At 44.9% G+C, this 22,812-nt stretch overlaps 1 protein-coding gene across 1 annotated transcript in view; it reads left to right on the top strand.

Annotated features, from left to right (window-relative positions):
• LOC120065977 (pleckstrin homology domain-containing family A member 5-like) overlaps nt 1–22,812 on the top strand; it is a 233,931-nt gene that overhangs the window by 192,377 nt on the left and 18,742 nt on the right. The window contains exons 12-18 of the mRNA XM_039017017.1: nt 2,627–2,689; nt 5,062–5,142; nt 5,436–5,585; nt 5,683–5,784; nt 10,409–10,564; nt 16,160–16,277; nt 18,807–18,925. Of these exons, the coding sequence (XP_038872945.1) occupies nt 2,627–2,689; nt 5,062–5,142; nt 5,436–5,585; nt 5,683–5,784; nt 10,409–10,564; nt 16,160–16,277; nt 18,807–18,925 (789 nt within the window). The remainder of the gene's footprint in view (nt 1–2,626; nt 2,690–5,061; nt 5,143–5,435; nt 5,586–5,682; nt 5,785–10,408; nt 10,565–16,159; nt 16,278–18,806; nt 18,926–22,812) is intronic.

The raw sequence follows: 22,812 nt of genomic DNA, 5'->3' as shown, positions 1-22,812 counted from the left end.
ATGGGAAGTGAGAATGTTCCCACTTTAAAAATGAAGTATCTGAAATCACTAAGTCATTGTGGTTCTGTTTTGATATCATGAACTGAGATATCTAGGGCTGATACCATTTGTCATTTTAGACCTCACCTTACTTGCTCCCTCGACAGTGTAAGGTGGCCTATGCATTCATGCTGTTTTGGTTTTTGGTGTGACGGATTGTATGATGGTTCGACGTGTGGTGTGTGACATCTCTTCTCTGCCACTTTTGTGACCACCTCAGAAGGTGTAAAAGTGCTGCTGTCTCCCTCTGTCCCCATATGTTGTTGTCATGTCAACACGGCGACTGCTTCATCTCCACCACACCTGACTGTCAGAGACATGACTCCTCCCTTCCCAGGCTAAAACACCCTGCGATTTACAGGAAGCTCCGTGTGGAATGTCACCAACCTACCACCTGGTCCACGTGATTTCTCTGTGCTGTTTTGCTGTCAGAGAACGGTGCGTGTGGAAAAGAGAGGGAGACAGGTTGCTGTTCTTCTGGACTGACTCATATGTTCATATATTCTGCAAGGAAGGCCCTTACGTTTTCTTTGGGGGGGGGGGAGTACGGAATGGAATCCAATGCAGTTGAAATGATTTAGAATTATATTGAGTACAATGCATTATGGGTTGTGAAGTTTATGTGGTAGTATTGACACTAATTAACAGAGGGACAGGACACCTCTCTCTCTCTCTTTCCTCTTACAGCCCTTGTTATTTAGTCCAAACTCAAAAGGATGAGACTCTTCACTCTACTAGGAGCTAAAAGGAAAGGGAAAAAGTTAACCAATCTGTGATCCAGGCCCCAGTGTACTAGACAAACACTGGGGCCTGGATCACAGATACTAGATAAACACTGGGGCCTGGATCACAGATACTAGACAAACACTGGGGCCTGTAACACAGATACTAGATAAACACTGGGGCCTGAAACACAGATACTAGATAAACACTGGGGCCTGGATCACAGATACTAGACAAACACTGGGGCCTGTAACACAGATACTAGATAAACACTGGGGCCTGAAACACAGATACTAGATAAACACTGGGGCCTGGATCACAGATACTAGACAAACACTGGGGCCTGGATCACAGATACTAGACAAACACTGGGGCCTGGATCACATATACTAGATAAACACTGGGGCCTGGATCACAGATACTAGATAAACACTGGGGCCTGGACTACAGATACTAGACAAACACTGGGGCCTGGATCACAGATACTAGACAAACACTAGGGCCTGAAACACAGATACTAGACAAACACTGGGGCCTGGATCACAGACAGTGGTGTCCTGAAATTATTGACAAAGATGAGCAGTAATGACTGTATAAAATAAATATTTCCAATTCTGAGCTATATTGTATGGAGAGAGAAAAGGGAAATGACATGACTTTATACTACTAATACATTAGCTCAGAGAAAGAGATTTTCTACTAACATTTTTATCTCAAAAAAGTAAAGGTCAAAGTTATTGACAAAATTATTGACACCCCTAAAGATTTTTTTGATTAAAGTAGTCAAAAGTTTACTATTTGGTTCCTTATTCCTAGCACGCAATGACTACATAAAACTTGTGACTCTACAAACTTGTTGAATGCATTAGTTGTTTGTTTTGGTTGTGTTTCGTATTATTTAGTAGAAATTAATGTTAAATAATGTATTGTGTCAATTTGGAATCTCTTTTATTTCTTAATAAGAATAGGATGTTTTAAAACACTTCTACGGTCCAATGACAAACCGCTGGCACCCGTTCAATTTTATAAACTTTATTTATCCACAAGGTGCTAATATTACTGGCAGACATAAGATACCAATTGAAATACAATAATGTACACTTATGCTGAACAAAAATATAAATGCAAAATGCAACAATTTCTAAGATTTTTGTATTTTTTGGTTTTATTTAACTAGGCAGTTCAGTTCATAAAAATAAATCAGTCACTTGAAAGAAGCTGGATGTGGAGGCCCTGGGTTGGCGTGGTTACACGTGATCTGCGGTTGTTGGACGTACTGCCAAATTCTCTAAAACGCCGTTGGAGGCAGCTTATGGTAGAGAAATTAACATGACATTCTCTGGCAACAGCTCTGGTGGATATTCCTGCAGTCAGCATGCCAATTGCACACCCTCCCAAACTTGAGACATCTGTGGCATTGTGTTGTGTCACAAAACTGCACATTTTAATGTGGCCTTTTATTGTCCCCAGCACAAGGTGCACCTGTGTAATGATTATGCCATTTAATCAGCTTCTTGATATGCTACACCTGTCAGGTGGACGGATTATCTTGGTGAAGGAGAAATGCTCAGTAACAGGGGTGTAAACACATTTGTGCACAACATTTGGAAGAAATGTTTTTTGTTGTGCAGTATGGAACATTACTGGGATTTATTTTATTTCAGCTCATGAAACATGAGACCAACACTTTACATATTGCGTTTTATATTTGTGTTCAGTGTTGTAATACAAGCACTACAGGTGCAGTAGTCCGTACAGGACAGTAACAGAGCATTGTCAAGAAGCTGCATTAGATCTGATTCTACCTATAGGCTATGTGTCTGTTTGTGTCTTTATGTCCGTCTAACAACTGTCCTTCCTACAGATGAGCCCAGAGGACTACAGGGAACACGCCTACATGTGCAGCCCGGAGGACGTTGACATTGATGTAAGTTCAACACGTCCTGACACAACATACTACTGCTGTACTACTACAGACCTGGTACAGCGTTTTATATAGTTCACTGTATTCCTACCTTCCCCCTGTGCTATCTGATCTCTAGAAGGATAACCTGGGCTATCTGATCTCTAGAAGGATAACCTGGGCTATCTGATCTCTAGAAAGATAACCTGGGCTATCTGATCTCTAGAAGGATAACCTGGGCTATCTGATCTCTAGAAGGATAACCTGGGCTATCTGATCTCTAGAAGGATAACCTGTGCTATCTGATCTCTAGAAGGATAACCTGTGTTATCTGATCTCTAGAAGGATAACCTGTGCTATCTGATCTCTAGAAGGATAACATGGGCTATCTGATCTCTAGAAGGATAACCTGGGCTATCTGATCTCTAGAAGGATAACCTGTGCTATCTGATCTCTAGAAGGATAACCTGTGTTATCCGATCTCTAGAAGGATAACCTGTGTTATCCGATCTCTAGAAGGATAACCTGGGCTATCTGATCTCTAGAAAGATAACCTGGGCTATCTGATCTCTAGAAGGATAACCTGGGCTATCTGATCTCTAGAAGGATAACCTGGACTATCTGATCTTTAGAAGGATAACCTGGGCTATCTGATCTCTAGAAGGATAACCTGGGCTATCTGATCCATAGAAAGATAACCTGGGCTATCTGATCTCTAGAAGGATAACCTGGGCTATCTGATCCCTAGAAAGATAACCTGGGCTATCTGATCTCTAGAAGGATAACCTGGACTATCTGATCTTTAGAAGGATAACCTGGGCTATCTGATCTCTAGAAGGATAACCTGGGCTATCTGATCTCTAGAAGGATAACCTGGGCTATCTGATCTCTAGAAGGATAACCTGGGCTATCTGATCTCTAGAAGGATAACCTGGGCTATCCGATCTCTAGAAGGATAACCTGGGCTATCTGATCCATAGAAAGATAACCTGGGCTATCTGATCTCTAGAAGGATAACCTGGGCTATCTGATCTCTAGAAGGATAACCTGGGCTATCTGATCCCTAGAAAGATAACCTGGGCTATCTGATCTCTAGAAGGATAACCTGGGCTATCTGATCTCTAGAAGGATAACCTGGACTATCTGATCTTTAGAAGGATAACCTGGGCTATCTGATCTCTAGAAGGATAACCTGGGCTATCTGATCTCTAGAAGGATAACCTGGGCTATCTGATCTCTAGAAGGATAACCTGGGCTATCTGATCTCTAGAAGGATAACCTGGGCTATCCGATCTCTAGAAGGATAACCTGGGCTATCTGATCCATAGAAAGATAACCTGGGCTATCTGATCTCTAGAAGGATAACCTGGGCTATCTGATCTCTAGAAGGATAACCTGGGCTATCTGATCTCTAGAAGGATAACCTGGGCTATCTGATCTCTAGAAGGATAACCTGTGTTATCTGATCTCTAGAAGGATAACCTGGGCTATCTGATCTCTAGAAGGATAACCTGGGCTATCTGATCTCTAGAAAGATAACCTGGGCTATCTGATCTCTAGAAGGATAACCTGGACTATCTGATCTTTAGAAGGATAACCTGGGCTATCTGATCTCTAGAAGGATAACCTGTGTTATCCGATCTCTAGAAGGATAACCTGTGTTATCCGATCTCTAGAAAGATAACCTGGGCTATCTGATCTCTAGAAGGATAACCTGGGCTATCTGATCTCTAGAAGGATAACCTGGGCTATCTGATCTCTAGAAGGATAACCTGGGCTATCTGATCTCTAGAAGGATAACCTGGGCTATCTGATCTCTAGAAGGATAACCTGGGCTATCCGATCTCTAGAAGGATAACCTGGGCTATCTGATCTCTAGAAGGATAACCTGGGCTATCTGATCTCTAGAAAGATAACCTGGGCTATCTGATCTCTAGAAGGATAACCTGGGCTATCTGATCTCTAGAAGGATAACCTGTGTTATCCGATCTCTAGAAAGATAACCTGGGTTATCCGATCTCTAGAAAGATAACCTGGGCTATCTGATCTCTAGAAAGATAACCTGTGTTATCTGATCTCTAGAAGGATAACCTGTGTTATCTGATCTCTAGAAGGATAACCTGGGTTATCTGATCTCTAGAAGGATAACCTGGGCTATCTGATCTCTAGAAGGATAACCTGTGTTATCCGATCTCTAGAAAGATAACCTGGGCTATCCGATCTCTAGAAGGATAACCTGGGCTATCTGATCTCTAGAAAGATAACCTGGGCTATCTGATCTCTAGAAGGATAACCTGGGCTATCTGATCTCTAGAAGGATAACCTGGGCTATCTGATCTCTAGAAGGATAACCTGGGCTATTTGATCTAATGACCCATAATGATGTTTCTCCTCAGGCTAAGTTGAGCAGGTTGTGTGAACAGGACAAGGTTGTGAGGATACGCGAGGACAAGCTCCAGCAGCTACACAGAGAGAAGGTAATGGATCTGTCTACGGTGCACCATGTTGTTGTCTGGCAGTCTCTATTCACCACGTACTGCATTCAACACAACACGTGGGCCCAATATGTAGCTGTCATAAAACGTTGGTTACTTGGCGATTTTTTTGTCAACATGTCATGACACCTATCGTAAGTGTTGGACAATGACATGGATAATTACACTGCCTTGACACTTGACATCCAGAGATACTAGATGTCGTGTTTATAATGACACTGTGTTCCAGTGCTGAAGGGAACTTTTCCAATATGTAACGGTGGTCCCGTCTACAGCACACCCTGGAGACGGCCCTGCTGTCGGCCAGTCAGGAGATAGAGATGAGTGCTGATAACCCAGCAGCCGTACACAGTGTTATCCAGCAGAGAGACGTGCTGCAAAGTGGCCTGCTCAGCACCTGTAGAGAACTGTCACGAGTCAACACTGTGAGTTAATACATATATCCACTCCTACACGCAGATACAAACACACTGAAATCTTACCAGAGAGGAGAGTTTAGTGAACTCTCTTCCCCTTCCCCAGGAGTTGGAGCGGTCGTGGAGGGAGTATGAGAAGCTGGAGGGAGACGTCTCATTGGCCAAGAACAACCTGCTGGAGCAGCTCGAGGTCCTGGGGAGCCCTCAGGTAAACCACAACAACCCCCACCTTACTCTGCCTTACTCTGTTGGGAGGATGTAGTTGATGAAGAATAGGGGTCCCAGCACCGAGCGCTGGGGAACACCCTGTGTGACTTTGTTAGTGTCAGACGTGTAGCCATCGAGAAATAGTAAGGGTTTCCTGTTAGTGAGGTCATTTTACCCCCATCCATCCATCCATTCATCCATCTATCCATCCATTCATCCATCCATTCATCCATGCATCCATCCATCTATTCATCTATCCATCCATTCATCCATTCATCCATACATCTATTCATCCATTCATCCATCATCTATTCATCCATCCATCCATTCACCCATCCATCCATTCATCTATTCATCCATCCATTCATCTATTCATCCATCCATTCATCCATCCATCTATTCATCCATTCATCCATCCATCTATTCATCCATCCATCCATCCATTCATCCATCCATTCACCCATCCATCCATTCATCTATTCATCCATTCACCCATCCATCCATCTATTCATCCATCCATTCACCCATCCATTCATCCATCCATCTATTCATCCATCCATTCATCCATCCATCTATTCATCCATCCATCCATCTATTCATCCATCCATTCATCCATCCATCCATCTATTCATCCATCTATTCATCCATCCATCTATTCATCCATCCATTCATCCATCCATCTATTCATCCATCCATTCATCCATCTATTCATCCATTCATCCATCTATCTATCCATTCATCCATCCATCCATTCATCCATCCATTCATCCATCCATTCATCCATCTATTCATCCATTCATCCATCCATTCATCCATCTATTCATCCATCCATTCATCCATTCATCCATCCATCTATTCATCCATCCATCCATCCATCCAGCTGATGGATTTGTAATAACATCAGTGGGGAAATAGAGCTGTAAGGCACCCAGGTGATTGATAACCACATTGTGAGAAGGGCAGCTTCTAATCACATCTGAGGGATGTGTGTTTTCTCTCCCACCCATCTCTCTCGTTCTCTCTTTTATATTACTCTTGAAAGTAACATTTTTGTTGGACCGTGTGTAATTTACCCATAAAGTGATCTCTCACTCTCTCTCGCTCTCCCTGTTTCTCTCTGCCTCTCTCTCTCTCTGTCTATCCGTCTCTCTCTCCCTCTCTCTGTCTCTCTCTCTCTCTCCCTGTCTCTCTGCCTCTCTCTCTCTCTCTGTCTCTCTCTCTCTCTGCCTCTCTCTCTCTGCCTCTCTCTCTCTCTACCTCTCTCTCCCGCTCTGTCTCTCTCTCTCTCTGTCTCTCTCTCTCTCTCTCTCTGTCTCTCTCTCTCTCTGCCTCTCTCTCTGTCTCTCTCTCTCTCTGCCTCTCTCTCTCTCTCATCCTCTCTCTCTCTCTACCTCTCTCTCTCTCTCTCTCTGTCTCTCTCTGCCTCTGTCTCTCTGCATATCTCTCTGTCTCTCTGCCTCTCTCTCTCTTCTCTGCCTCTCTCTCTCTGTCTCTATCTCTCTCTCTGCCTCTCTGTCTCTGCCTCTCTGTCTCTATCTCTCTCTCTGTCTCTCTGTCTCTATCTCTCTCTCTCTCTTACTCTCTCTCTCTGTCTCTATCTCTCTCTCTGCCTCTGTCTGTCTGTCTGTCTGTCTGTCTGTCTGTCTGTCTGTCTGTCTGTCTGTCTGTCTGTCTGTCTGTCTGTCTGTCTGTCTGTCTGTCTGTCTGTCTGTCTGTCTGTCTCTCTGCCTCTCTGCCTCTCTCTCTCTGCCTCTCTCTCTCTTACTCTCTCTCTCACAAATTCAAATTCAAGCTGCTTTATTGGCATGAAAAACATTGTGTCAATATTGCCAAAGCAACAATGTATACAATATACATTGTAATACAATGACAAATAATAATATAGAATGGCAGTAAATAATAATACAAAATTAAATATAAAAATAGTAACAATAAAATGGTAACAGTCAATAGTCTCTCTCTCGCTCTCTCTCTCTGCCTCTCTCTCTCTCTCTCTCTCTCTCTCTCTCTCTCGCTCTCTCTCTTTCTCTCTCTCTCTCTTTCTCTTTCTCTCTCTCTCTCTCTCTCTCAATTCAATTCAAGGGGCTTTATTGGCATGGGAAACATGTGTTAACATTGCCAAAGCAAGTGAGGTAGACAATACACAAAAGTGAAACAAACAATACAAATTAACAGTAAACATTACTCTCTCTCTCTCTCTCTCTCTCTCTCTCTCTCTCTCTCTCTCTCTCTCTCTCTCTCTCTCTCTCTCGTTCTCTCTCTTAACATTCTCTTTTCATTTAGACAGTAAAAACCCTTCTCCTTCCCACCATTCTTGATGAATGTATTCCTCAGTCAGAGCCCTGATTCATTATTGTAGCCTCAAAGAGATGTGAGATGGCAGCCTCTATGCCCTTCACACACACACACATACATACAAACACACACACACACACACACACACACACACACACACACACACACACACACACACACACACACACACACACACACACACACACACACACAAGCCTGTCATCAGCAGAGTGTGTCTTATTGTCTGCTTCTCTTTACCCTTATCTCTCAGCCACAGGCCTAATGGAAGGATTCTCTGAGATAGATAAGAGCTCACTGCTCACCTTTCTCTCTCAATTCAATTCAAGAGCTTTATTGGCATGGGAAACATATGTTAACATTGCCAAAGCAAGTGAAATAGATAATAAACAAAAGTGAAATAAACAATACAAATGAACAGTAAACATTACACTCACAGAAGTTTCAAAAGAATAAAGACATTACAAATGTCATATTATATATATACAGTGTTGTAATGATGTACAAATGGTTAAAGTACACAAGGGAAAATAAATAAGCATAAATATGGGTTGTATTTACAATGGTGTTTGTTCTTCACTTGTTGACCTTTTCTTGTGGCAACAGGTCACAAATCTTGCTGCTGTGATGGCACACTGTGGAATTTCACCCAGTAGATATGGGAGTTTATCAAAATCGGGTTTGTTTTCAAATTCTTTGTGGATCTGTGTAATCTGAGGGAAATATGTGTATCTGATATGGTCATACATTTGGCAGGAGTTTAGGAAGTGCAGCTAAGTTTCCACCTCATTTTGTGGGCAGTGTGCACATAGCCTTGTGTTGCTGTCCTGAGGCTCTGTGGGGTCTGTTTGTGTTTGTGAACAGAGCCCCAGGACCAGCTTGCTTAGGGGACTCTTCTCCAGGTTCATCTCTCTGTAGGTGATGGCTTTGTTATGGAAGGTTTGGGAATCGCTTCCTTTTAGATGGTTGTAGAATTTAACGGCTCTTTTTTGGATTTTGATAATTAGTGGGTATCGGCCTAATTCTTCTCTGCATGAATTATAAGGTGTTTTACGTTGTACACAGAGGATATTTTTGCAGAATTCTGCATGCAGTCTCAATTTGGTGTTTGTCTCATTTTGTGAATTTTTGGTTGGTGAGCGGACCCCAGACCTCACAACCATGAAGGGCAATGGGTTCTATAACTGATATTTTAGCCAGATCCTAATTGGTATGTTGAATTTTATGTTCCTTTTGGTGGCACAGAAGACCCTTCTTGCCTTGTCTCTCAGATCGTTCACAGCTTTGTGGAAGTTACTTGTGGCGCTGATGTTTAGGCCAAGGTATGTATAGTTTTTTTGTGTGCTCTAGAGCAACGGTGTCTAGATGGAATTTGTATTTGTGGTCCTGGCAACTGGACCTTTTTTGGAACACCATTATTTTTGTCTTACTGAGATTTACTGGCAGGGCCCAGGTCTGGCAGGGCCCAGGTCTGGCAGGGCCCAGTTCTTCAGATTCTATGAAGAAGATCTACAGTACCAGTCAAAAGTTTGGACACACCTACTCATTCCAGGGTTTTTCTTTATTTTGACTATTTTTTACATTGTATAATATTAGTGAAGACGTCAAAACTATGAAATAACACATATGGAATCATGTAGAAACCAAAAAAGTGTTAAACAAATCAAAATATATTTTATATTCTTCAAAGTAGCCATCCTTTGATGACAGCTTTGCTTTGCCTTGTTTTTTGGCATTCCACACTACTTTCCTTCCATCTATAGCATTTATTAAGATTATTCAGTTCCTGTGGATTTGATGCCTCATGACTGAGTATTGCTCTGTTCAGGTAGAGTGTGATTTTGCTGTGATCTGATAGGGGTTTCAGTGGGCTGACTGTGAACGCTCTGAGAGGCTCTGGGTTGAGGTCAGTGATAAAGTAGTCTACAGTACAACTGCCAAGAGATGAGCTACAGGTGTACCTACCGTAGGAGTCCCCTCGAAGCCTACCATTGACTATATACATACCCAGCGTGCGACAGAACTACAGGAGTTGTGACCTGTTTTTGTTGGTTATGTTGTTGTGCCTAGGGGGGCACATGGGGGAGGGAATGCTGTCCCCTCCAGGCAGGTGTTTGTCCCCCTGTGTGCTGAGGGTGTCAGGTTCTTGTCCGGTTCTGGCATTTAGGTCGCCACAGACTGGTACATGTTCCTGGGCCTGAAAATCTTCCCCCCTCCCTCTCTCGCCCCCCCCCCCCCCCCCCCCCCCTCTCTCTTTTTCTTTCTGTCAAATTTACATTGTTAATTTACAAGCTGTGTGTGTGTGTGTTCAGACGGAGCCCCCCAGCCATCAGCATGTCCACATCCAGAAGGAGCTGTGGAGGATCCAGGATGTAATGGAGGCCCTCAACAAGAACAAGGCCCAGAGACACACAGACACACAGGGATACTACGGCTCCACACCCATCTCCAACAAACACAAGAGTGAGGTGAGGACCAGACATATGCTAGCAAGCACGCAGCACACGGATGGACAGACAGGCACGCAAACACACACGCAAACACACACGCTTACACACTCACACACACGCACATACACACTCAAACACACACACACACACACACATACACACACACATACACTCAAACACACGCATACACACACACATACACACACACACACTCAAACACACGCATACACACACACATACACACTCACACGCACACATACACTCAAACACACGCATACACACACACATACACACACACACACACACTCACACATACACACTCACACACACACACACTCACACACACGCATACACACACACACACACACGCATACACACTCACACACACGCATACACACACACACGCATACACACACGCATACACACACACACACACTCACACACGTCGACTAGACTCGTTGGTTGTACAGTATGTGGCTGGTTATATTCAACAGCTAGTGGAGGGTTGTGTAAATCCCCATGTAAGACTACCCTGTTCTTCTGCTCTGCTGTGTGACTGGATGAGTCTGAGTCACTGACCTTGTCGTCCCTACTGTGACTCGGTCTGTAACAAGGCTGGCTAGTAGTTACCCCTTGGGTGTGTACCCTTACTGCCACCACAGGCAGGACGGGGCTCGTGTGTCAACTGCTCCTATCCTTTTGAGTCTCTGCCTTGTACGTCTTTCTTTCTTTACCAGTTTGTGGTATTGTTGAGGTCTTCCATGTTAAACAGGTGTCGTCACCAGGCAGGTCTCCAGGTTTATTAGAACAAAAGCAATGTCGCGAAGAGAAAAACGTCAGCTGTAGGAGACATGTTGTAAAGATCCACAACGCTTTTTATCTGTTCCACAGGTGTGGGTTTTTCTTTTGTCTAATTGCCTTTATTATGATGAATGATAAAAGGAAACAATGTTTTTGGGGGGGAATAAATGCTGATTGCCGTGATGTTATCACGTAGGGCTAACTGTAAAAGCTGCACATTTTATTCTACTGCTTGCAAAATCAATTTATTCAACTCTTTAAAAAAAAAAGATCATGTTTATTTTCAGGACAAAGATTGTCCTGACTTTCAAGAATGACTGAATTGCATCGCCTTGCTTTTCTGATTGGCTGGGTGCAAGTTTTATCATCCAATGATTACAGATATACAGGAGTGTAAGTGTCACCATGAAACGGACCGTGATAATTATTCGAATATGGCAAATATTTACTCTTTATATTTACTCTTTATATTATATTTAGTCTTTATATATAGTCTTTATATTATATTTAGTCTTTATATATAGTCTTTGTATCATATTTAGTCTTTATATTATCCATGCTGGTTTTTGCGGGCTACTTAACTTCTCTGCGCTACGGAACCCTTTTACAGGATCATTTTCCTAAACAACCGCTGAATTGCAGGGTGCAAAATATTACTAAAAATATTTATAATCATGCAATCACAAGTGAAATATACCAAAACACAGCTTAGCTTGTTGTTAATCCACCTATTGTGTCAGATTTTGAAAATATGCTTTACAGAGAAAGCAATCCAAGCTTTTGTGAGTGTATCAATCAATGCTAGAACAGCTAGCCCCAAAATAGCATGGTCACAAAAGTCAGAAAAGCAATAAAATTAATCGCTTACCTTTGATAATCTTCGGATGTTTGTACTCACGAGACTCCCAGTTACACAATAAATGTTATTGTTGTTCGATAAATATTACTTTTATAACAAAAAAACGCTGTTTGGGTTGCGCGTTATGTTCAGAAAACTACAGCCTCGTTCCGGTCCTGAAAGGCAGAAGAAAAACGTATCAGATTCAAAAATATTACTAAAAATATTTATAATCATGCAATCACAAGTGAAATATCCCAAAACACAGCTTAGCTTGTTGTTAATCCACCTATCATGTCAGATTTTGAAAATATGCTTTGCAACGAAAGCAATATAAGCTTTTGTGAGTGTATCAATCAATGCTAGAACAGTTAGCCTTATATTAGCTTGGTTAGCTTGGTCACGAAAGTCAGAAAAGCAATAAAATGTATCGCTTACCTTTGATAATCTTCGGATGTTTGCACTCACGAGACTCCCAGTTACACAACAAATGTTCATTTTGTTCGATAAATATTACTTTTATAACAAAAAAACGCCATTTGGGTTGCGCGTTATGTTCAGAAAACCAAAGCCTCGTTCCATTCGACGAAAATTCCAAAAAGTATCCGTAATGGTCGTAGAAACATGTCAAATGTTTTTTATAATCAATCCTCAGGTTGTTTTTAACAAACATAATCGATAATATTTCAACCGGACCGTAACCTATTCAATAAGAGAGAAAAAGAAAATGGAGAGCTACCCCTCTCGCGCGCAGGAACTAATCAGAGGACACCTGACTACTTTTGAACAATCTGGCTCATTTTTCAAAATAAAAGCCTGAAACTATGTCTAAAGCCTGGTCACAGCCCGAGGAAGCCATTGGAAAAGGAATCTGGTTGATACCCCTTTAAATGGAAGAAATGGAAGACATGAGATGTAGGTGGGAGGGCATACAGCCTATGGCCAGTTAATTAATTTAAGATATGAGATGTAGGTGGGAGGGCATACAGCCTATGGCCAGTTAATTAATGCGCAATTTGTCTAAATGGATCAAGGAAACACTTCAACCAAATCATTTTTATTCGACATTCCTGGGTTTTTGTATAAACAAAATCCATCTTTTTTTAAGGTGTGACATCATAACGTCCAGCTGTTTTTACCAACACGAGACAGTTCACTGGAAACGCACCACAGCAGGAAATCATCTGGGCAGACTTTCTAACTGGCGACAAAAATATCGCTGGGAAAAGTTCATGGAAAAATGGCTAATGAGTAGAACCGGTATAAATAAAGTTGTAATTTTAAAAGAAAGGTTCAGGTAGGCAGCTTAATTCTCTTCAAAAATGTTATTGCTGCCCCATTTACTGAGACGAGCTCCTTTTCAAAGCAATGTTGTCTAAATAAAATCTCTAGGAGGAAGTGGAGGACCTCTCGGCTCCCCCAAGGCCGCCCTTACCCCAGGCCTACGACAGCCCTGCTGTACCCCCCCTCCCCTCTCGTGTTGCCTCCAGCGGGCGACCGGCACCCCCACCGCCACCACACCGGAGTCCAGAGGACAGGGACAGGAAGTCCGGCCAGAGGAACGGAACACACAGCGTAAGCTGTTGACCTCTGACCTCTGACTCAACCCTGTGCTGTCATCCCTCACCGTTGCCTGATCCCTCTTCATTTATCATATTGGTGGACATATTTTTGGGATTCTTTTCAGTTTTCCTCATCATATTGTTTTCCTTTACTCGCTTGCTTTGTGAATCATTCACATTTCCCCTTTTTCAATGTCATTTTGGTGGCCTTTTTGATTATTTTGGAGTTTTCCCTGGATCCTTGCTGGTCATCATTTTGGATTTGTTTTTTGGTCATGTTTTCTTTCCCTCATCATGAGGACCGTCCATCCTGCTGCTGATGGTCAAACATCTGATATTACTTCAGCTTGCTTTGTGAATCATCCACGTTTGTGTTTGTTTGTGTTTGTTTCCGTTTATTTGGTTTCTGTCGTTTTGGCAGTTATTTAATTTCACTTGACTGGTTTTGTTTGTATTTTACGGTTGGTTGGTTTGTTGTCCTCTCATTTGAATATTGTTGTCCATTTCCTTTGCAGATCATGGCCATTTGATTTAAACTTATCAGCATGTCTTCACTGTGAATAATTTCTTTACCCATCTTTCCTCATGTCAGTGTGTGTACTGACCTCTCTTTCCTCCTGTAAGTTCCTGGCCTCTCTCTCCTCTCCCCCTGTAGGGTCCTGACCTCTCTCTCTCTCCTCTCCCCCTGTAGGGTCCTGACCTCTCTCCTCTCTCCCTGTAGGGTCCTGACCTCTCTCTCTCCTCTCTCCCTGTAGGGTCCTGACCTCTCTCTCTCTCCTCTCCCCCTGTAGGGTCCTGACCTCTCTCTCTCCTCTCCCCCTGTAGGGTCCTGACCTCTCTCTCCTCTCCCCCTGTAGGGTCCTGACCTCTCTCTCCTCTCCCCCTGTAGGGTCCTGACCTCTCTCTCTCTCCTCTCTCCCTGTAGGGTCCTGACCTCTCTCTCTCTCCTCTCTCCCTGTAAGGTCCTGACCTCTCTTTCTCGCCTCTCTCCCTGTAGTGTCCTGACCTCTCTCCCTCTCCTCTCCCCCTGTAGGGTCCTGACCTCTCTCCCTCTCCTCTCTCCCTGTAGGGTCCTGACCTCTCTCTCTCTCCTCTCCCCCTGTAGGGTCCTGACCTCTCTCTCTCCTCTCCCCCTGTAGGGTCCTGACCTCTCTCTCCTCTCCCCCTGTAGGGTCCTGACCGCTCTCTCTCTCTCCCCCCTGTAGGGTCCTGACCTCTCTCTCTCTCCTCTCCCCCTGTAGGGTCCTGACTCTCTCTCTCCTCTCCCCCTGTAGGGTCCTGACCTCTCTCTCTCTCCTCTCCCCCTGTAGGGTCCTAACTCTCTCTCTCCTCTCCCCCTGTAGGGTCCTGACCTCTCTCTCCTCTCTTCCTGTAGGGTCCTGACCTCTCTCTCTCTCCTCTCCCCCTGTAGGGTCCTGACCTCGCTCTCTCTCCTCTCCCCCTGTAGGGTCCTGACCTCTCTCTCTCTCTCTCCCCCTGTAGGGTCCTGACCTCTTTCTCTCTCCTCTCCCCCTGTAGGGTCCTGACCTCTTTCTCTCTCCTCTCCCCCTGTAGGGTCCTGACCTCTCTCTCTCCTCTCTCCCTGTAGGGTCCTGACCTCTCTCCCTCTCCTCTGTCCCTGTAGGGTCCTGACCTCTCTCTCTCTCCTCTCTCCCTGTAGGGTCCTGACCTCTCTCTCTCTCCTCTCTCCCTGTAGGGTCCTGACCTCTCTCTCTCTCCTCTCCCCCTGTAGGGTCCTGACCTCTCTCTCTCCTCTCTCCCTGTAGGGTCCTGACCTCTCTCTCTCTCCTCTCCCCCTGTAGGGTCCTGACCTCTCTCTCTCTCCTCTCTCCCTGTAGGGTCCTGACCTCTCTCTCTCTCCTCTCCCCCTGTAGGGTCCTGACCTCTCTCTCTCTCCTCTCCCCCTGTAGGGTCCTGACCTCTCTCTCTCTCCTCTCCCCCTGTAGGGTCCTGACCTCTCTCTCTCTCCTCTCCCCCTGTAGGGTCCTGACCTCTCTCTCTCTCCTCTCCCCCTGTAGGGTCCTGACCTCTCTCTCTCTCCTCTCCCCCTGTAGGGTCCTGACCTCTCTCTCTCTCCTCTCCCCCTGTAGGGTCCTGACCTCTCTCTCTCTCCTCTCCCCCTGTAGGGTCCTGACCTCTCTCTCTCTCCTCTCCCCCTGTAGGGTCCTGACCTCTCTCTCTCTCCTCTCCCCCTGTAGGGTCCTGACCTCTCTCTCTCTCCTCTCCCCCTGTAGGGTCCTGACCTCTCTCTCTCTCTCTCCCCCTGTAGGGTCCTGACCTCTCTCTCTCTCTCTCCCCCTGTAGGGTCCTGACCTCTCTCTCTCTCCTCTCCCCCTGTAGGGTCCTGACCTCTCTCCCTCTCCTCTCCCCCTATAGGGTCCTGACCTCTCTCCCTCTCCTCTCCCCCTATAGGGTCCTGACTACAGGCTGTATAAGAGTGAACCAGAGTTGACCACCGTAGCAGAGGTGGATGAAACCAACGGAGAGGACAGATCAGAACAGTCTGACAGAGACCAAGCAAACACCAAAGGTACACACACACACACACACACACACACACACACACACAGACCAGAGACCCTTCAAACACCAAGGGTATAGTACACACGTCAAAAATAATGAATCAAGGGGCCTCCCGAGTGGGGCAGTGGTCTAAGACACTAGAGTGGGGCAGTGGTCTAAGACACTAGAGTGGGGCAGTGGTCTAAGGCACTAGAGTGGGGCAGTGGTCTAAGGCACTAGAGTGGGGCAGTGGTCTAAGGCACTGGAGTGGGGCAGTGGTCTAAGGCACTGGAGTGGGGCAGTGGTCTAAGGCACTAGAGTGGGGCAGTGGTCTAAGGCACTAGAGTGGGGCAGTGGTCTAAGGCACTAGAGTGGGGCAGTGGTCTAAGACACTAGAGTGGGGCAGTGGTCTAAGACACTAGAGTGGGGCAGTGGTCTAAGGCACTAGAGTGGGGCAGTGGTCTAAGACACTAGAGTGGGGCAGTGGTCTAAGGCACTAGAGTGGGGCAGTGGTCTAAGACACTAGAGTGGGGCAGTGGTCTAAGACACTAGAGTGGCGCAGTGGTCTAAGGCACTAGAGTGGGGCAGTGGTCTAAGGCACTAGAGTGGCGCAGTGGTCTAAGGCACTAGAGTGGCGCAGTGGTCTAAGACACTAGAGTGGCGCAGTGGTCTAAGGCACTAGAGTGGCGCAGTGGTCTAAGGCACTAGAGTGGCGCAGTGGTCTAAGGCACTAGAGTGGCGCAGTGGTCTAAGGCACTAGAGTGGCGCAGTGGTCTAAGGCACTAGAGTGGCGCAGTGGTCTAAGGCACTAGAGTGGGGCAGTGGTCTAAGGCACTAGAGTGGGGCAGTGGTCTAAGGCACTAGAGTGGGGCAGTGGTCTAAGACACTAGAGTGGGGCAGTGGTCTAAGGCACTAGAGTGGGGCAGTGGTCTAAGGCACTAGAGTGGGGCAGTGGTCTAAGGCACTGGAGTGGGGCAGTGGTCTAAGGCACTGGAGTGGGGCAGTGGTCTAAGGCACTAGAGTGGGGCAGTGGTCTAAGGCACTAGAGTGGCGCAGTGGTCTAAGGCACTAGAGTGGCGCAGTGGTCTAAGGCACTGGAGTGGGGCAGTGGTCTAAGGCACTAGAGTGGGGCAGTGGTCTAAGGCACTAGAGTGGCGCAGTGGTCTAAGGCACTAGAGTGGCGCAGTGGTCTAAGACACTAGAGTGGGGCAGTGGTCTAAGGCACTAGAGTGGGGCAGTGGTCTAAGGCACTGGAGTGGGGCAGTGGTCTAAGGCACTGGAGTGGGGCAGTGGTCTAAGGCACTAGAGTGGGGCAGTGGTCTAAGGCACTAGAGTGGGGCAGTGGTCTAAGACACTAGAGTGGGGCAGTGGTCTAAGGCACTAGAGTGGGGCTATCTGTGGCACTAGAGATCCTGGTTCAAGTCCAGGCTCTGTCGCAGCCGGCCGCGACCGGGAGACCCATGTGCGGCGCACAATTGGCCCAGCGTCGTCCGGGTAAAGGGAGGGTTAGGCCGCCAGGGATGTCCCATCACGCACTAGCGTCTCCTGTGGCGGGCCGGGCGCATTGCACGCTGACACGGTCGCCAGGTTTCCAGTGTTTCCTCCGGCACACTGGTGCTTCCGGGTTAAGTGGGCATTGTGTCAAGTGCGGCTTGGTTGGGTTGTGTTTCGGATGACACACGGCTCTCGACCTTTGCCTCTCCTGAGTCCGTAGGGGAGTCGCAGCGATGAGACTGTACTGACTGTAACTACCAATTGGATGCCACGAAATTGGGGAGAAAAAGGGTTAAAAAATAATAATTATGAATCACTGTGTGCTGCTCTCAGTTGGAAAAGCAGTCTAGAGCCACACTGTTGTAGAGCTAATAACAATATCATTGTTTTTATACCCATTCTCTGTCTGAAATATATGTAAACGAGCATAAATGTCTGAACTAGAGTTTTGGTGTTGCGTTTACAACTTGTCTAAGTCCCATCATGTACTGATTCCAGTGTTTGGCTGTGGATGGACTGCATTGTGTGAGTGGAATGTTGCCATATTGGCAGTTAATTTGAAAAAATGTATGGATTCATTCCTTTAACCTTTAACCTTTTCACACGTGAGTTCTAAATATCTCGTCCCCCAGGCGTGAGTTGTTTTATACACGTGATGTCTGAATGCACTCACTGTTCCAGCATGTGATTTAGCTGAATATTTTTGACTCATCTGACTAGAATATTTGAGGGTACATTGTACTTGGATTTAGCATGGAACACCCCAAAAACCTTTTATTCATTCACTTTTAGTAACTTCTTATCATAAAAACACTCCTCCTCAAAAGACTTTCATTGCGCTCCTAAATTACAATGAATCAAATGGCCACCCGGACTATTTGCATTGACAAAAATATATATTGCATTGTAAAAAATATCATCGTAGATCCCTGACAGTCAGTCACTTTAACAGTGGCATAAATCTATTCAGCTGTGTGTCAGAAATGCAACAACTGTGTGCCTTGGTTACGGAATGTTAATGATTAATTACTGACGCTCTGCTTGCCCGCTGTTCTCCCTCCAGGAATGTCCTACCCTGTTGGCATCGTTCCCCCCAGAACCAAATCTCCCAACATGCCAAATTCTTCCAGCATCACCTCCTACGTCACCCTGAGGAGGGGAGGGAGACCAGACCCGCGCATGGTGAGGCTATGACATTTGCGGACATCAATAGAGTTTATGAAGTAGATATTAGATCAGTATTTTTTTATAAAAAATGTTTTTTTGTTGTTGTATTTTACCTTTATTTAACTAGGCAAGTCAGTTAAGAACAAATTCTTATTTACAAATTCTTATTTACCGGGGAACAGTGGGTTAACTGCCTTGTTCAGGGGCAGAACGGGGATTCAATCTAGCAACCTTTCGGGTTACTGGCTCAATGCTCTAACCACTAGGCTACCTGCCGCCCCAGTATATCCAAAGGCTAAGTGGAATTGGTTAACGGGTGATTGTAGAGAACCGCAATGGAAACTACTACACTCCTGAGAGTACAAGAGGTAATAAATTCATAATACAGAATAACAGGCTGTTAAACAGCCAATACAGTAGGTGGCGGCAATACACACATTTTAATTATATTTGTAAATTGAACCTTTGTTTTTAACTAGGCAAGTCAGTTAAGAACAAATTCTTATTTACAATGACGGCCGACTCCCGGCCAAACCCAGACGAAGAAGAAGGCGCAAGAGAAAATAATCACTATTTGATGCTGTGTGTCTGCTGTCGCCTGTCTATCAGCCGTGTCTATGTGTTTGACCTAAACGACCTCTCCTCCTGCATCATGGAGTGTCTATGTGTTTGACCTAAACGACCTCTCCTCCTGCATCATGGAGAGGACAGGTATTACGGTTGCTGCCCTTTCAGCACCATGAGCCTGTCACCTTTCATATGACACTGCTGTTGTCGCCTTTTGGTGATAGTGGTGTTGGCTACCATAAGGTGTGTAAACAGTCTCTTATTTCATGCTTTCTGTTTAGGTTGAACACATTTTAAAATACCTAAATGTGTGACAACAGTCGGGTGGTTCAGTGCTGCAAGGAAAGACCTGGTTAAACTGCAGCTGTCTCCTAGTAGTATACTATCTATGGTGGTGACATGTCTCCTAGTAGTATATTATCTATGGTGGTGAAATGTCTCCTAGTAGTATACTATCTATGGTGGTGAAATGTCTCCTAGTAGTATACCATCTATGGTGGTTAAATGTCTCCTAGTAGTATACTATCTATGGTGGTGAAATGTCTCCTAGTAGTATACTATCTATGGTGGTGAAATGTCTCCTAGTAGTATACTATCTATGGTGGTGAAATGTCTCCTAGTAGTATACTATCTATGGTGGTGAAATGTCTCCTAGTAGTATACTATCTATGGTGGTGAAATGTCTCCTAGTAGTATACTATCTATGGTGGTGAAATGTCTCCTAGTAGTATACTATCTATGGTGGTGAAATGTCTCCTAGTAGTATACTTTCTATGGTGGTGAAATGTCTCCTAGTAGTCTACTATCTATAGTGGTGAAATGGCTCCCAGTAGTCTACTATCTATAGTGGTGAAATGGCTCCCAGTAGTCTACTATCTATAGTGGTGAAATGGCTCCCAGTAGTCTACTATCTATAGTGGTGAAATGGCTCCCAGTAGTCTACTATCTATAGTGGTGAAATGGCTCCCAGTAGTCTACTATCTATAGTGGTGAAATGGCTCCCAGTAGTCTACTATCTATAGTGGTGAAATGTCTCCTAGTAGTATACTATCTATGGTGGTGAAATGTCTCCTAGTAGTATACTATCTATGGTGGTGAAATGTCTCCTAGTAGTATACTATCTATGGTGGTGAAATGTCTCCTAGTAGTATACTATCTATGGTGGTGACATGTCTCCTAGTAGTATACTTTCTATGGTGGTGAAATGTCTCCTAGTAGTATACTATCTATGGTGGTGACATGTCTCCTAGTAGTATACTATCTATGGTGGTGAAATGTCTCCTAGTAGTATACTATCTATGGTGGTGAAATGGACAACACTCTCCAAGGCGCTGATTAATTCAAGGCATTTTAGAAGTACGTATGGCCTACATGCTCACATACTCTAATGTAGCTGTGGGGCTTAAACAAGTCTGAATTTCTTATAGCCTAATTTTTAGAGACATCCATGTAGCAGTAGAACAAATCTGACAATATCGGAGTATTGCTTCAAATAAAATAAGTCAATGTAGGTTAGAGCAGAACATATATAATATGAGGTGCATATTCAAATTAACTTCACAGAACAAGTTTGTAAAGGAAAAAGTGGTTTTCTACACTTCCCACAATGCCTCTCCCCATGTCAAGTCCATTTAACTCCTGGCAGTCAGTTTCTTGCTCAAGGCCTGTGGCTGTGACGTTTAACCTCCTTCTAAGGTTGTTCTGAAGACTCTGGTTGTCGTGTCTATGTTGACCTGGGTGTCCTCTTTAGTCTTGTCTACAAGGCTTGCTGCCACTAAACGCGTCTTGGTTCGGGCATGTTTAAAACCCTTTTTTTCCTGATGGCTCTTTAATGTTGTTTTAGGTGGAGGATATTACAGCACATTCCACTGTTTAAAATCCATCTAGTCTTTTCTACAACCAACCCTCCTACCTTTTTGCATGTTGTTGTACAACCCAGCTTTTGAATTCTGCATGACAAACCAAGGGGTTATATGTTTGGTTGTTCTTGAACTGAGCCTCCGTTTTGGTGGATGCACTGTTTCCCCGGCTCCCCGTCCCCCGTCCCCCTCTCCCGCCGAGTCGCTAGTAGGCCTACTTGCTAGTGGAGGTGGAGATGCTGAACTGGCAGGATCCGGCTCAACTTCAACACTGGGCCCATGACATTGGCCTACGTCATATCACATCTTAACAACGATTGGAGAAGTGTTGAACATCACCACTACATGCTGATGGAATATACTGTATATAGTCAGAAGCACAACGTGACTGCAAGAGCCAGGTTGGAACAAACCAGGTTGGAACAAACCAGGTTGGAATGTCTGACTGAGATAAAGGACAAATCAACTCCTGTGTCTGAATTAGTGGTGCTTGAATTTGTTGACAAAATGCGGGACATTGTTTTGTTGCGCGACATTGTTTTGTTGCGGGACAAAATACGGGGCTGTCCTGCGACCTATGATGTTGTGTCCCTGCCGGTTCTGTCTCTGTGTGTCTCTGTGTGTCTCTGTGTGTGTCTCTGTGTGTCTCTGTGTGTGTCTCTGTGTGTGTCTGTGTGTGTGTCTCTTTGTGTCTGTGTGTGTGTCTCTGTGTGTCTGTGTGTGTGTATGTGTGTGTGTCTCTGTGTGTGTCTCTGTGTGTGTCTCTGTGTGTGTCTCTGTGTGTGTCTCTGTGTGTGCAGGGTAACGTGTGTGTCTCTGTGTGTGTCTCTGTGTGTGCGACAGTCCGAAGTGTGACCAGGCCTGTTTGATTCATTCATAATGTCATCAAAAAGCATTGCTCCTCCTTCACTACAACTACAGTGGTCCGACTACAGAAGGTATAATGTCCGACTACAGAAGGTATAATGTCCGACTACAGAAGGTATAATGTCTGACTACAGACTATTATCCGACTGCAGAAGGTGTAATGTCCGACTACAGAAGGTATAATGTCTGACTACAGACTAATATCCGACTACAGAAGATGTAATATCCGACTACAGAAGGTATAATGTCCGACTACAGAAGGTATAATGTCTGACTACAGAAGGTATAATGTCCGACTACAGAAGGTATAATGTCCGACTACAGAAGGTATAATATCCGACTACAGAAGGTATAATGTCCGACTACAGAAGGTGTAATGTCCGACTACAGAAGGTATAATGTCCGACTACAGAAGGTATAATGTCCGACTACAGAAGGTGTAATGTCCGACTACAGAAGGTGTAATGTCCGACTACAGAAGGTATAATGTCCGACTACAGAAGGTATAATGTCCATACTACAGAAGGTATAATGTCCGACTACAGAAGGTGTAATGTCCGACTACAGAAGGTATAATGTCCGACTACAGAAGGTGTAATATCCGACTAC

This window comes from Salvelinus namaycush, chromosome 21, assembly GCF_016432855.1.
Source record: "Salvelinus namaycush isolate Seneca chromosome 21, SaNama_1.0, whole genome shotgun sequence".
Taxonomy (NCBI): domain Eukaryota; kingdom Metazoa; phylum Chordata; class Actinopteri; order Salmoniformes; family Salmonidae; genus Salvelinus; species Salvelinus namaycush.
This window is presented reverse-complemented; position numbering and strand designations above follow the sequence as displayed.